The 13,577-nt window shown below is 32.9% G+C and overlaps 1 protein-coding gene across 1 annotated transcript in view; it reads right to left on the bottom strand.

Annotated features, from left to right (window-relative positions):
- Nucleotides 1-7,026: 7,026 nt before the first annotated feature.
- Nucleotides 7,027-13,577, bottom strand: part of LOC140449221 (multiple inositol polyphosphate phosphatase 1-like) — a 28,392-nt gene continuing 21,841 nt past the window's right edge. Inside the window, exons 7-9 of the mRNA XM_072542406.1 lie at nt 11,111-11,223; nt 9,715-9,906; nt 7,027-7,373 (exon numbers count right to left, since the gene is read on the bottom strand). Coding sequence (XP_072398507.1) covers nt 7,205-7,373; nt 9,715-9,906; nt 11,111-11,223 — 474 coding nt within the window. The 3' untranslated portion in view covers nt 7,027-7,204. The remainder of the gene's footprint in view (nt 7,374-9,714; nt 9,907-11,110; nt 11,224-13,577) is intronic.

Genomic DNA, 13,577 nt, shown 5'->3' on the forward strand with positions numbered 1-13,577 from the left:
TTACTTCATTTATTTCTATATTGTAACACCAAAGATATCGTCATGTTGAAGTAGCAAAAGACCATAAATATACAAAAGAAAGTCATATCTAGTTAAATAATTATCAGCCCCAAAAAGAGATTGCCCTCTTATCATTTTCTGTGTGAAGATAAACGCTTGTGCCTATTTTAGTTTGAGAGAGAGAGAGAGAGAGAGAGAGAGAGAGAGAGAGAGAGAGAGAGAGAGAGAGAGAGAGATCAATAAACCACTGTCAGATCATTCCTTATGCAAATCTATATAGGTGTGTAATAATTTATATTTTTACATTTTGTTATAATTTTTTATGATTAATATGCACTATTACTGCAGAACTTTTATGATATAAGTGTCGAAATAAAACATTTCTGAAAAACGCTCATAATTTCCGCGAAATGGGTTACAAATTTTTTAAGAATGGTAAAGAGTAATAGACTGGTTATTACCTTCATTTGGTAGGCAAATAGCCCCTGATTAGAAGGTTAAACCATAAAAATAGAAACCATTATTCATTATTTGAAATTACTCGTGGACACATGACCTTTATTCATAAAAAATCACAATACGGATGGGGTTTTCAAGGCCATTTGCACTTAGATACAGAAGTAAATTACGATATAAAGGTACTGGTGAACAGGAATATCGTGAAACGGGCGGAACTTCTAGTGCACAGAGAGAGAATGTATTCGGCCAGAAAAGGATGGAATTTACCCGAACATTACAATCATTGTACGGCTTGATGATCACTCGGTAGATATTAAAAATTTTACAATGTTGTCAATATGTGGATGATCACAGTAATATTGGGTATTTTTAGTTTGATATCTGAAAAAATGAGTTTCAACTAATTTACACAATAATTTAATGAAGAAAAGGATAAGGGAATGATTTTTGGTGAGGTATGATATACAGTGTGTCCCAAAAATTGTATACAAATGAAGAAAAGTTTATCTTACATTTTACAAAAAAAAAACTATTGATAAAAAGCTTAGCTTAGAAGAAAATTGCTAACACTTTAGCAGTATGCCAAGAAATTTGTATTATTTTAAATAAGAAATTTATACATTTCACTGATAATGCATGTCGTGTAGATAAAGATGACAGAGATTCCAAGTAAGGCCTGTTATTAATATGATAATTACTGTATATTATTTTTTTTAGTTTTCTACTTCAACCATTTTGCCATACATACATTGCATACAAACATGAATATTTTTCGGATAGGTTACATTTCTTAAAATACAGTCAAAAATGTATGTTATTTTTTCCAGCTAAAGGTAAAAAAATATCGTCGGTAGGTAACTTTTTCATGGTTGCGATTTAGCGGAAAATATTAATAACCGACACCATTTCATAAACTATTAAAAAAATACATAGTCTCCAAATGACAGTTTATAAAGTATCTAAACTGCATTTAAAGTTCGTTGAAATTATGACAATAAAACCACTAAATCATGTTTTAGGAATTGTTTTTCAAAATTGCAAACTTTAAATCGCTCCAGTGTAAAGTTAGCCAAATGGCGCTTGGTAATTTTTGCCTTTCGGACATCGATATGTTATATAAAATAAATTGGATTTTTTTTACCCATGGGGGTTAGAGATCCTCGGTATCTGATTCTTAAATCATCAGAAAAATCCCATTCCGAATCACTGTCTCTTAAAGTTATGACAAAATTTTCCATTGTTGCTAGTTGAACCAAAAATTCTTCCTTACATTTTTTTGCATGGTTGCAAACCTTGGCTTTGCCACTTAGTAGGAGGAAAGTGGCAACGAATTGTTCGCATACGTCTTTTACATTATTGATATTAAATTTAATATTTTTTGATGCTACATACGATTTGAAGCTGGCCCAGACCAGCTCAATTGGATTAAGGTTTGGGTGATATGGAAGTAATCTTAAAATTGTATGTCCATGTTTTATTGCGATCTCGTCTTTTGCATAACGAACATATGCTGGTTTATGCATTTTTACTAAATCGTACAGATCCGTCTTTAGCATACTATTGTTTATTGGAATATTTCTGGCCTCTAACTATTTCTTTATTAATTCTTTTGTTGATGTTGATGCGTTGTCAATTTGTTTATTGTGATAAGGTGCTATCTATTACTATAACACTTTGTGGAGGAAGATTGGGTATTAATTTGTTTTCGAACCACTTACAATAATTTTCAAAAGCCATACCGTCGTGATAGAGGCCTGTTCTCGTACCAGACTTGAAAATTAAGGCAGCTCCTTGAACAAAACCACACTCACCACCAGCATGTACAATAATCAAACGATGTTGGTTGCTTAATACCTTCCTTTTGATGTTGGTTGCTTACTACCTTCATTCGAATCATCACTCCAACTTTTGCATGTCGTATGTGATGAGTGAATGTATGTTTCATCCATATACACTATAGAGCGACCTTCTTCTCGATACTTATTAACAGCTCTTAAGTAATGTATACGAAGCTTCTGAATGTCATGTCTTTCTATTAAAAGTCGATTTGTTTTTGTTTTTCTCCAGCGGAAGCCAATGTCTCTTATAATTAATCTTAAAGATTCTCGACTACCTTGATAGCCTACAGCATCTCTGAATTTAGGCAGAATATTTTTTAGCTCAGGTACTTCTGCATCGCTTATATGCATATTATGAATAATACGCCTTAACACCCCTTTGTCAACGTCGTCAATAGTTTGCTTCTTTTTTTTATGTTTTTTTTTTGGAGAGGAGAACGAGGAGCATTGCCCCCCGCAAGTACATTTATTCCATTAGTGCTAGCATATATAATTTGCTATGGATATCATATAAAATAACTATATAAATACGTACTTACTCCAGTAGTCAGAAATGAAAATGCCACTGAACCTCTAAAAATCATACGAACAAGGTAAAGTTTTTTGCATCTTGTTTTGGGTCCCAAAATTGACATTCAGTATAATGCATCTTGTTCGTATGATTTTTAGAGAATCAAATCTCTGACTACTGGACTAGGCAGTTACGTAAAATTTAATTAGATCACTAGTGATGTAATAAAACGTTAGTTATGAAAAATGTGGTGTTTCAAAACTTAAAAATGCATTTAAAGTTACGGGTTAGATAAAGGTATTTTTTACTACTTTCTATATGACATACCTTGTTCAATTTTCATTTATTCAACTGAGACTCTGTAAATTGTACTTTCGGAAACACCTGTCGCTGCTGCCACACGCTTATTTATGCAATGATGAGGTATTGTAACACCTTCTTCAACCACTTTTTCATAAAGGTTAACACATTAGCAACTATTTCTCGACTTTGACTATTAACAGCCCGTCCGGATAATTTGCTCTTAAACTCCATGTTATCATATTAAATAACACTAATTTAGGTATATCTACTTTTTTATATCACAATTATTTCCTTACCTTTACAGTTTTTAATTTTAACAGAGTTCTGAAAAGAACTTTTGCGGAAAATGGGTAAAACAAAATACACAAATACAAAACGTAAAATCACAACAAAATTAAATTTAAATACCGCGAGCAAAAGAAACAATGCAACAGTGTAAAAATATCCAGCTCCTCATTGCTTAACGTTTACTGCACGAATGGCTTTGCTAGACCCCCACTTTCAAATTTGTTTCTGCGCGGTGACTTTAATTTCACGGGATATCTGTTTGTCTGTAATTTTCATTTCTTCCCGACTCCGTAACCTATTATTCTCTATTCTCTGTCAAGCAGTCCACCCGAAAACTATCAACAAAAAACATATAAGAAAAAAATACATTCATTATTTTAATAAAGAATTTGCGAATTAAGATAAATTTTTAGATACAGTAGAAGACGATATTCCTGAAATAAGAAGAGATAGGCTTTGGAAACGTTTATGGGAATTAGACTTCAGGTAAAATATATTAGAAAGGAAATGGATTTTACTTTTTCATTTTTATATTATCTACTGTTTTTAATACAAAATAAATATAATTTTAATTGAAAATACGTTTATTCTGACTACTATATAATATCTTTGTTGACTATTTCTCAACAAAGATATATATTACAAATGTATTTAACTACAACTTCTTATTTTTCTGCTATGTGCGAACGAAAATTTACATAGAGCGCTATTCGCGAAAATTATGATTTTAATTATCGAGAGAAGTGGTCGAGCTACACAATGTTACACAATGTTTTTGCTAGGATGACTTTCCCGCATAAAAACTGAGAGAGGAATATTGTAATGCCGCTCCATCGAGTTAGAATCTATGGAGAAGCTATGAGCATATTGACGTGTGTATTAAAAACGGTGTCAGCAGATGTGGCTAACGATCATACTAATGGCGGTGGGATCAGGGCCGGACTCAATAATATTAAAACTACTATACAAATATGACTAGTTATTCAGAAGATTTAATCATAATCTAAAAAGTGCAATACATGTGTAATAAAATATGATTTATTTATCCCGCGGTAAACACTAAAACACGACAAAATATACATAAAGATAAATTAATACAGTCAAATAACGTCAAGTTGTATCTGAAAGAGATAATAATATAAATATTTTAAAGGGTAAAATGAATATACGGTATGAAATAAAAGAAATACGTTCGTTTTACAACATATATTTGATAACTACAAGTTAACTGACACTTAAAAATTTAGTTCAATTAACAAAGTTAGAAAAGTTATTAAAAAAACAAAATTGAATATCTGCCGAATATCACAATGGAAATACTGTGTAGAAATAAAAATAATTATGTTGCAGTAGTTAATAAGAAATTTTAAGATATTTATGATGAAGAGATTTGAGTATTCTCAAGAATAGCACGATCTACCGTACTTATAAGATTTTTTATAAATACTATTAATTTATTCTCTAAAGTACGGGCCATTACTTTGTTTACATATTTGCATACTAACCTGTGGAACGTTATTTCTGAAGATTTTTTATTAACATTGCTTTTGTTACTGCAACTATGTTAAGAACAAGAAACCATTATTATGCACTATCACAATATAATATTACAGGTTTGACAAAAGTATTATAAAACTAAAAATATTCGAAAATCAACAAACGTAAACAATTATACACGATCTGTCAAAACGATCATAACAATACGGTCGAAGTGAGGTCGTTTTTAGTCACGTGATGCCCTCTCTATAGATTCTCGATGTGCCGCTCTTCGTTCGTCTTTAACGAACTTTATCGTTCCTAAGAGTGGGTTATAGTAAGCTACTTTTTCTATACATTTACGAAGAAATTCTTCTTCTTCCTATGCCGTCCCCATTAACGGAGGTTGGCGACCACATTTTTAAAAGCTTCTCTGTCTTTTGCAACGTGGAATAATTCGTCTACAGTCATGTTTGTCCAGTCTCGAATATTTCGCAGCCACGACTTCCTCTTTCTACCTATTCCCTTTTTGCCATCGACTCTACCCTGCATGATGACCTGCAGAAGACTATATTTATTATTTCTTAGATGTGTCCAAGGTATGCAGTCTTGCTTACTTTTATCGTTCTCAACAATTTTTTGTCTCGACCCATCCTTCTCAGAACTTCCTCATTGGTGACCCTGGCAGTCCATGGAATTCTCAACATTCTCCGGTATATCCAAAGTTCAATCTTTTTAACTATTTGCGCTTTTAGTGTCCATGTTTCTACCCCGTACAATAGTGGCGACCAGACGTAACATTCAACAAACCTCAGTCTCAGCGCAGTATTCAGATTTTTGTCACAGAACAATTGTTTGAATTTTAAGAACGCTGCCCTTGCCATTTATATTCGTACCCGGATCTCTTGGTCTGGATCTAATTCTGTGTTGATGTAAGCTCTCAGATATTTATATTTTGTCACTCTCTCTATTTGCTGTCCACCAAGAGTTAGTTGTTCATTATTTATTGGACTCCTTGATACTATCATAAATTTGGTCTTATCTGTGTTGATGTCAAGTCCCATTTGAATGCATTCACTATTTATTGCATCTAGTAAAGTTTGTAGTTCTTCTATACTCTCAGCCCTAATTACCGTGTCATCTGCAAATCTCATGGTGTTTATGATTTCTCCATCAATTCTTATTCCCTCTTTTCTTTCCCATAAGGCTTTTCTGAATATGACCTGTGAGTACACGTTGAAAAGCGTCGGAGACAAGACGCATCCTTGCCTAACCCCTCTCGCAATCGGTATATTATTTGTTTCTAACGAAGAAATTGCATAATAATAAAACAATAAAGCTAAAAGATTTCTTTATTTGCCCTTTTACGAGTTACGAAAACAGATAAACGTTACTGACCCAATTCTTGGTAGACATAAAACTTGTTTTTCTAAAGAATTTGCACGCGGTTGAATCTAGGAAAAAAATTTATGTCTAGTTTGTGGTCGTAAAAACGAAGCCCTTTTGACTAACTTTTATATTAAGACAGGGAGAATTGGCGGTAACATAAATAGAAGCTTGATATTTCGTTATTAATTGTAACGGACAGAGTAAAGGATTATTGATCATTTATAAACACGTTATTGAGACAGTTCGGAAGGATATTAGGAAAAACAAATAGGACAATAATGAAATATAATAAAAAAAAAAACAGGAAAAATTAAAGACCAAGAAGAAATGATATAAGGAAATAAAAATAGCGTAATACACAGAAAATGTTACTGACACTATAAGTCCCGAAAAATGAAAAGGTCCATAATAGACCTTAAATTACGTCAGCCGCGACCACATCCTCAATAAGAAAAAATACTCATCGCAGGAACTTAAACCTCAAATATCCTACGAAACATATTACCTACAACAGATTTTTTTGGCGCATCTAATTGTCGATAACAGTAACGCTTATCGCGTGATCCTGTAGGGATGTCTAACTAGAACAATCAAGTCCAAAACCGAGCAGAATAGAGTAGAAAACTTTTGAATATCGAAACCCTTTGTAGCAGTAGTTAGCTGATGATACTGACTATTATTGTTTAGTACAATTTATTCGTGGTTTTGTATTTAATCGAAAACGTTTCGTTGTTTCGTGATATTGGATGGTATACAATAAAATTAACACTTAACTTAAATTTTAATAAATCATTAAATAAAACAAAAACAAAAAGGTCATAAATAAGCTTCCAAATTAAATACAATAATACTTTTTAGTTACATGTGACTTTACAAGCCAGCAATTTCTTGATTAACAAATTAGTCTTAATATTACTTTTCTTCAAAGTAATTAGACGTGCTACAATTTGGATTTCAAACGACACATTTCACTAAAATCACATTTCGTCAAACTTTGGAAATAATGGTCCCTGACCGTCTTCAAGCTGCAGAGATCTGTGTTTGGACATGCTGGTAGTCTCACAATGTTTTCCTGGTGCATTGTGAGGATCTTGGTATCTCTGCCACATCTGAAAAAATCAGTCGATAACACACAGATCTATCAAGATATTACATTTTCTAATTTTTATTAGTCGGTGCTCCTTAAGAATAAAGAATATCCAGTACATATGAAAAAAAAACAGACAATAAAAATGATTTAAGGATTTATGAGTAGTAATTAGTAGTTCAGTCTGAATATTATACAATATAATCATGATAAAATCTTTGATATATTACATTGGTTAACACATGTTTTGGTGAAAGACTTTTCAAACTATTGTTAAATAAGTTTGGGCCGCTGAATCCAAAAATACCATGATATTTTATTGTATTAGCATCATTTTCAAAAGATGTGAATACATATTTGTGTTTAGTTAATCTTCTTCCTGCATATAAATGTTAATATTATGTAGGACATAATATTTCAGACTTCTTTTGGAACTGTCTATTATAGCAATGCGTAGAGGAGATATCTTTGAATGCACTAACCACAGAGGAATTACGCTTCTAAAAGCAGCGTATAAAATATTTTCCACAGTACTATGTCACCGTATGGCACTATAGGCAGAATGGATAGTAGGAAAATACTAGGCTGATTTCAGAGGTGGTAAATCGACAAATCATCAGATTGCAACCCTAAGACAAATTTTAGAAAAAACACTGGAATATAGCATAGATACTCATCACATATTTATAGACTACAAAGCAAACTACGACTCTGTGAACCTTTGAAATTAAATAACGGACTGCGCTAGGGAGACTCTCTCTCCTGTATACGGTTTAATCTGGCTCTGCAAAAAGTATTATGTAGCATTAAAAGAATCAGCTATGAAATGGGTTTCGACGTCATCGAAGCAGTGAACGAATTTGTATACCTGGGAGCGTTCCTTAACACTGAAGATAATACTACCGCAGAGATAAACCGCAGAATTTGCAAGACCAACATATGCTATTTTGGGCTCAATCTCCTCCTTAAATCCACAATCATATAGAGAAATACAAAAACAAAACTCTAAAAAACAATAAGCCCAGTCCTAACATATGGGTCAGAGGTCTGAACTCTAACAAAAAGTAATAAAACATGTTCGGTTGTTTCGAAAGAAAAGTACTAAGGCGAATCTATAGAGCAGTAAATGACAATGGGGTGTGGAGAAGACGATACAACTTTCAATTTTGTAGAATATACAAGCAACCAGATATCATAAAACATATTAGGATAGGACGTCTGAGGTGGATAGGGCATGTAATGTGGATATAACAAAATGACCCAGCTAGAACAACGCTCCTTGATAGACTCATTGGCCAGAGAAGAAAAGGAAGACCCAGAACAAGGTTCCTTAATAACATCGATGAAGACATGAATATGGAAACGTGCTTGGCGGAGGAAGGCGATGGATAGGGACAACTGGAGAGAAATTCTTAAGGAGGCTAGGACCCACGCAGGGTTGTAAAGCCATAATGATGATAAACTTATTATTGCATATAAATATTTAGATTATGTAGGACATAATATTTCAGACTTCTTTTGGAACTGTCTATTACGGTAATGCGTAAATATTGTTATCAGAAAAAGAAGATTTGTCTTTCCAAATCTCGAAGCATTTCAAAAAACCCTTCAACAGGTTTTAATTCTAATAAAGTCATATAATTTTTCTGGTTCTAGTTCTGGTCTACCTATGTCGATACCGTTTGCATTCATTAGACAAAAGTAGCAGTCGTCACAATGGGTTTTTGATTTCCCCATAGCATTGGGATCACAAATTCTAAACATTTTTTTTGTTTTCTGTTCACTGAAGTACTTTTTGGTCTTGTGTTCACGTATGGAGTACGTTCTCAACACATGTTCTACGTCCAACATGCTATAACATGCCGCGCCCAAGTTTTACCTTGATGTTTTAGAGAAACACCAAAATAGGCCACGCTTGCCTTTTTCACAAACTAACTAGTTTTTTATTCTCTTGTAGATATTTATTGGAAAATAAATCATTAAATACCAATTATACTACTATAATATGATGTGGGTTCTATTCTCACTACAAAATGAAAAAGTATTGCCAGGTCGCCGCTTCGAAAGTCCTGACAAACCATGAAGTTGTAATCTGCTCCATTATAGTTCCTTTAATATTATTACATAATGGTAATATAATTTTGAATCATTTCACTGACAATAAAGAAGGTGTTTTTGAAAGTTTATTGCAGCAATATGGATGAACACCATACGCCATTTGTTGACGCACCATAATTTTGATTGTTTTGCCGGGTTGCTATTGAAGGATTATTATCATGGACGTATAAACACAGATGTCTATGTTTATACGTCCATGATTATTATAATTACAATGTCATAAACAACAAAAGTATTTTACATACTCAAAAGCTACGAAGGCTAAATTGGTTCCAAAAGGATCTAGAAGTCCGGTTTTCCACTTCCTATCACGTGCGGTATCATAATTTTTAGCCGTTAGGTGCTCCTCATCTTTGTACAATCCTACATGAGCTATCATCTTTAGCAAAGTTCCAGAGTGAGTGAAGTACACATTGACTCTTGGGAATCGAGTTTTTCTGAAACAAAAGGAAGAAGAAAATAGAGAATAAAGAAGAAAAATATACTAGAGATATGATATTTTGGAACAGATCGTAGGATACCGCGAATTTAGTTGAATAAATGATTAGTTCCTTTAAGTCCGTGTCAGGCGGTTAAACAGTTGATCAAACTTGTTTGGACAAACTGACGTAATGACGTCATAATTACAGTTTGTACAAATTTTAAAAATCTACACGATATAAACATCTTTCTTGATATAAATCAATTATGTAGAAACTTGTTCCTGACTCCAAGATATTTTAACTTTTATTTTTATTTCATAACAAAATGGGAAGACAAATAAACTACACACTGTCAACTAATAGGCGAGCGGTTTACCCCTCTAAAGACGCTTAGAAACAGAATATACCGACTAAAATTCTTTTTGCATTTCTAATGCACCAAACCTTTTTTATTCGATTCTATATATTTTTCCAAGATGAAATGTATTTTTTTTAAATTTTCACAAGTCAAAATATTCTAACTTGTACTCGACGGTTTAAAGATTATAAAGCTATTTGTAAAATTGCAATTCATTTAGTAGTTTTTGAGAAAAAAAATCTCAAAAATCACTAATTAAGGCATTTTTTCAACAAAAAAATGCATATAACTCGAAAAGGAAGCATTTTTCGAAAAATTATCAAGAGAGAAAAAGTGTTTATTTTGATAAGATACACCTAAAAAAATTGATTCCGAAGCAATTCGGTGAAATTGCTTTTTTGTATAAGTTATTTGTTAATACATACCAATTGCCGGCCCACTTGTAAAAATTAAAAAAAAAATACATTTCATCTTAGAAAAATATATAGAATCGAATAAAAAAGGTTTGGTGCATTAGAAATGCAAAAAGAATTTTAGTCGGTTGATGCTCTGCTTATAGGGGTAAACCGCTCGCCTATAAAGAAAAATGAATTTCATCACGTTATCAAAGAATATAGACGCATACTATATTCTTTGACGTTATGTCTAACGACTGATTGTCATTTGTCTAAAGATATTTTTCGACCAATAAAAATTAAAGTTTGTTCATATGACGTCATATACTGTCAATTTTTTGGTTTGGTCAAACTAATTTGATAAAATATTTGACCGTGTGACACGGACATCGGACATGGACTTTACACTAAAATATAAATTGATTTTTAACTTTACTATTAACGTAAAGACAATTAATGAACTTACGTTTGAAGGAAATTGGACATGTCCCTAAATGCAGGGCAAGCTTGTTTATACGATAGCTCATGTCCATAGCCATCTTGCCAGTAATACTTCAAATCTTTAAGGTATTCCAGTACCTGAAATGAAAAATTATGACGAGTTATTTGTTTGTATACGTTGTTCTATGTTATAATACAGCAAAAAATTGATAATGGAGTCTAAAAAAAGCTGAAAAGTAAGTATTTTTACGGTCTAGCCCATATGTGGCATTGCCTTCAATTAAACTTAATGTTTTATTATTTTTTAAATTATCGCTAAAGTAAGTACCAAATGTAATGTAATCAGAGAAACACTTTGTTTTCCCCAGCTATTTAAAGTAATTGCGTTATGTGTTTTTGAAAAAATGAGCAAACTATCTTTTCATACAAGTATCGTTTCGTCATAAAACTTAGCATAGAAAATAAGCTCGACTTAATTGTAAAATGAGTCTGAACCCGAGTCATGATTTTTAAATGACAAACAAAATAATGAATATTGGAGTTTAATCGAAGAAAAAGCCTTTTTGAAAACAATTTCAAAATGTCGTCATCATCGTCCTCACTCGAGCTAGCGATGTTTGCTTTTTACGTTTTCCTGAACTTTCTAAATATCTCTTTTTAAGTTTTCTTTTTATTCATGAAAAATATAGTAATATAATAATAATATAAAACACTATGGTCTTAAAAATACTGTCCAAATTTTCATCGAACAAATAGATACTGGGAGGTTACCGACCGTAATTTTAACAGGATTTTTTAGTTATCCAAAAAGAGCAATAAAACGTAATAAAATAATAAAAAGAGTAATAAAATATTTAGGTATTCAAATTGTTTGCAACAAAAAATACTTTAAAATTATTTTTTTTTAAGAAGTTGATAGACGCTGTCCTCCGTTTACATTCGATTCGGGTCTTGAAAGGTCCTGGGTTCAGATGCAAAAACTGCATAAGCCAGCCCTGGAATTAGTCTTCCTACCACCAGAGAAAACCCAGTACCTTCTGCTCGATTACATGTACAGGCAAGGTATCAACAAAAATGGTCAAACACATAAAAAAAGATAGGAATACCGTAAAACGAGGTGGATTTATGATAGCCAGGTGAATTTGTGACAGCATGTAGTTCCCCCACGAAATCCAATATAGACTTACCATACTTACCATGCCATACTATACTTACTCCATACTTACCAACTGAACGCGCCGCAGTTGGTCTCAAAGGGATTGTAAGAATTGTGTGTCTTGATTATTGGTCATATTCAAGTTTTTAAAACAAGAATTGCATCGTGTGTGTAATTAAAATAAAAGTAAGTATTTTAGCATTTTTACTTTGTTGATATACTTTCATTTGTGGAGCTCCAACAGTTGCATGTAGCCAAAATTTAAAATATGTACAGAGTACGTTATAGTTATAGGTTAAGTATAGGTTATGTTGTCATGCATAAATTGTCTCAAAATTCAACTGATAAGCCAGTGGGCCACTGTTGAGTTTGGGAATTACGAGCTGCATGATGTTTCACAAAATAATATCAACAACGATTTTATTTACTATTATTGTAATCTTAAGTAATGGAATATCACGGTTGTAGAAAATGGTTTCGTAATTAACGGAGTTTTGTCAAATACTTTATTTTAATTAATAAAACGCAATTTTAGGACATAGTTTCTTGTTTTCATCATGAGAGGTACTAAAACCATTACAATATCAAGAGACAGTTGAGCGCTGGAAAATGTCCCAAAATGCGTTATTTTGCCTCTAAATTTCAATTTTTTTCGGGGGGGGGAGCCCCGGACCCCCCCCACCCGGTGTTGCACCCCCGCTAGGGCGGCAGGCAGACCTCTGGCCCATGGGCGGCAAAAGTGTTAATCCGGCCCTGCCAGTGGCGTCATCTTAAATAAAATTTCGACAAAACATGAGATGACTTTGTGACACAATTTATAATAGATAGACAAAAATGAAGTGACATTGCTTTTTCCATTTTATTATTATTTTTTAGGTAAGTAGCAATGCCCCGAAAATACCAGAGGCTACCGGGAACTCGTCAATACAAAAATTTTTCTGACGCGACGTTGCAAGAAGCTCTTCGCAGTATAAGAGCGAAAACACTTAGCATACGGGATGCTGCGGACAGGTATAAATATGTCTTAACAAAAATGTTTTCCTAGAAATTACCCGTTAAACTTTAAGGAATTCACCGCAATACGCTGCGCCATTTCACAAAGTCCATAACCGTCCTTTTGGTGGACAAACAGCTCTAGAAAGGGAAGAAGAAGACTCAATTATTGCACACGTAATTGCTGTATCAACGTTTGGTTTCCTGTGACAGCCCATGATCTGCAATGTATTGTAAAGATATACTTAGATAAGAGGGGCAAGAATGTAAAATGTTTCAAAGATAATTTTCCAGGAAAAGAATGGGTGACATCATTTCTGTCTAGACACAACAATATATTGGG

The sequence above is a fragment of the Diabrotica undecimpunctata genome, chromosome 1 (assembly GCF_040954645.1).
Source record: "Diabrotica undecimpunctata isolate CICGRU chromosome 1, icDiaUnde3, whole genome shotgun sequence".
Taxonomy (NCBI): Eukaryota; Metazoa; Arthropoda; class Insecta; order Coleoptera; family Chrysomelidae; genus Diabrotica; species Diabrotica undecimpunctata.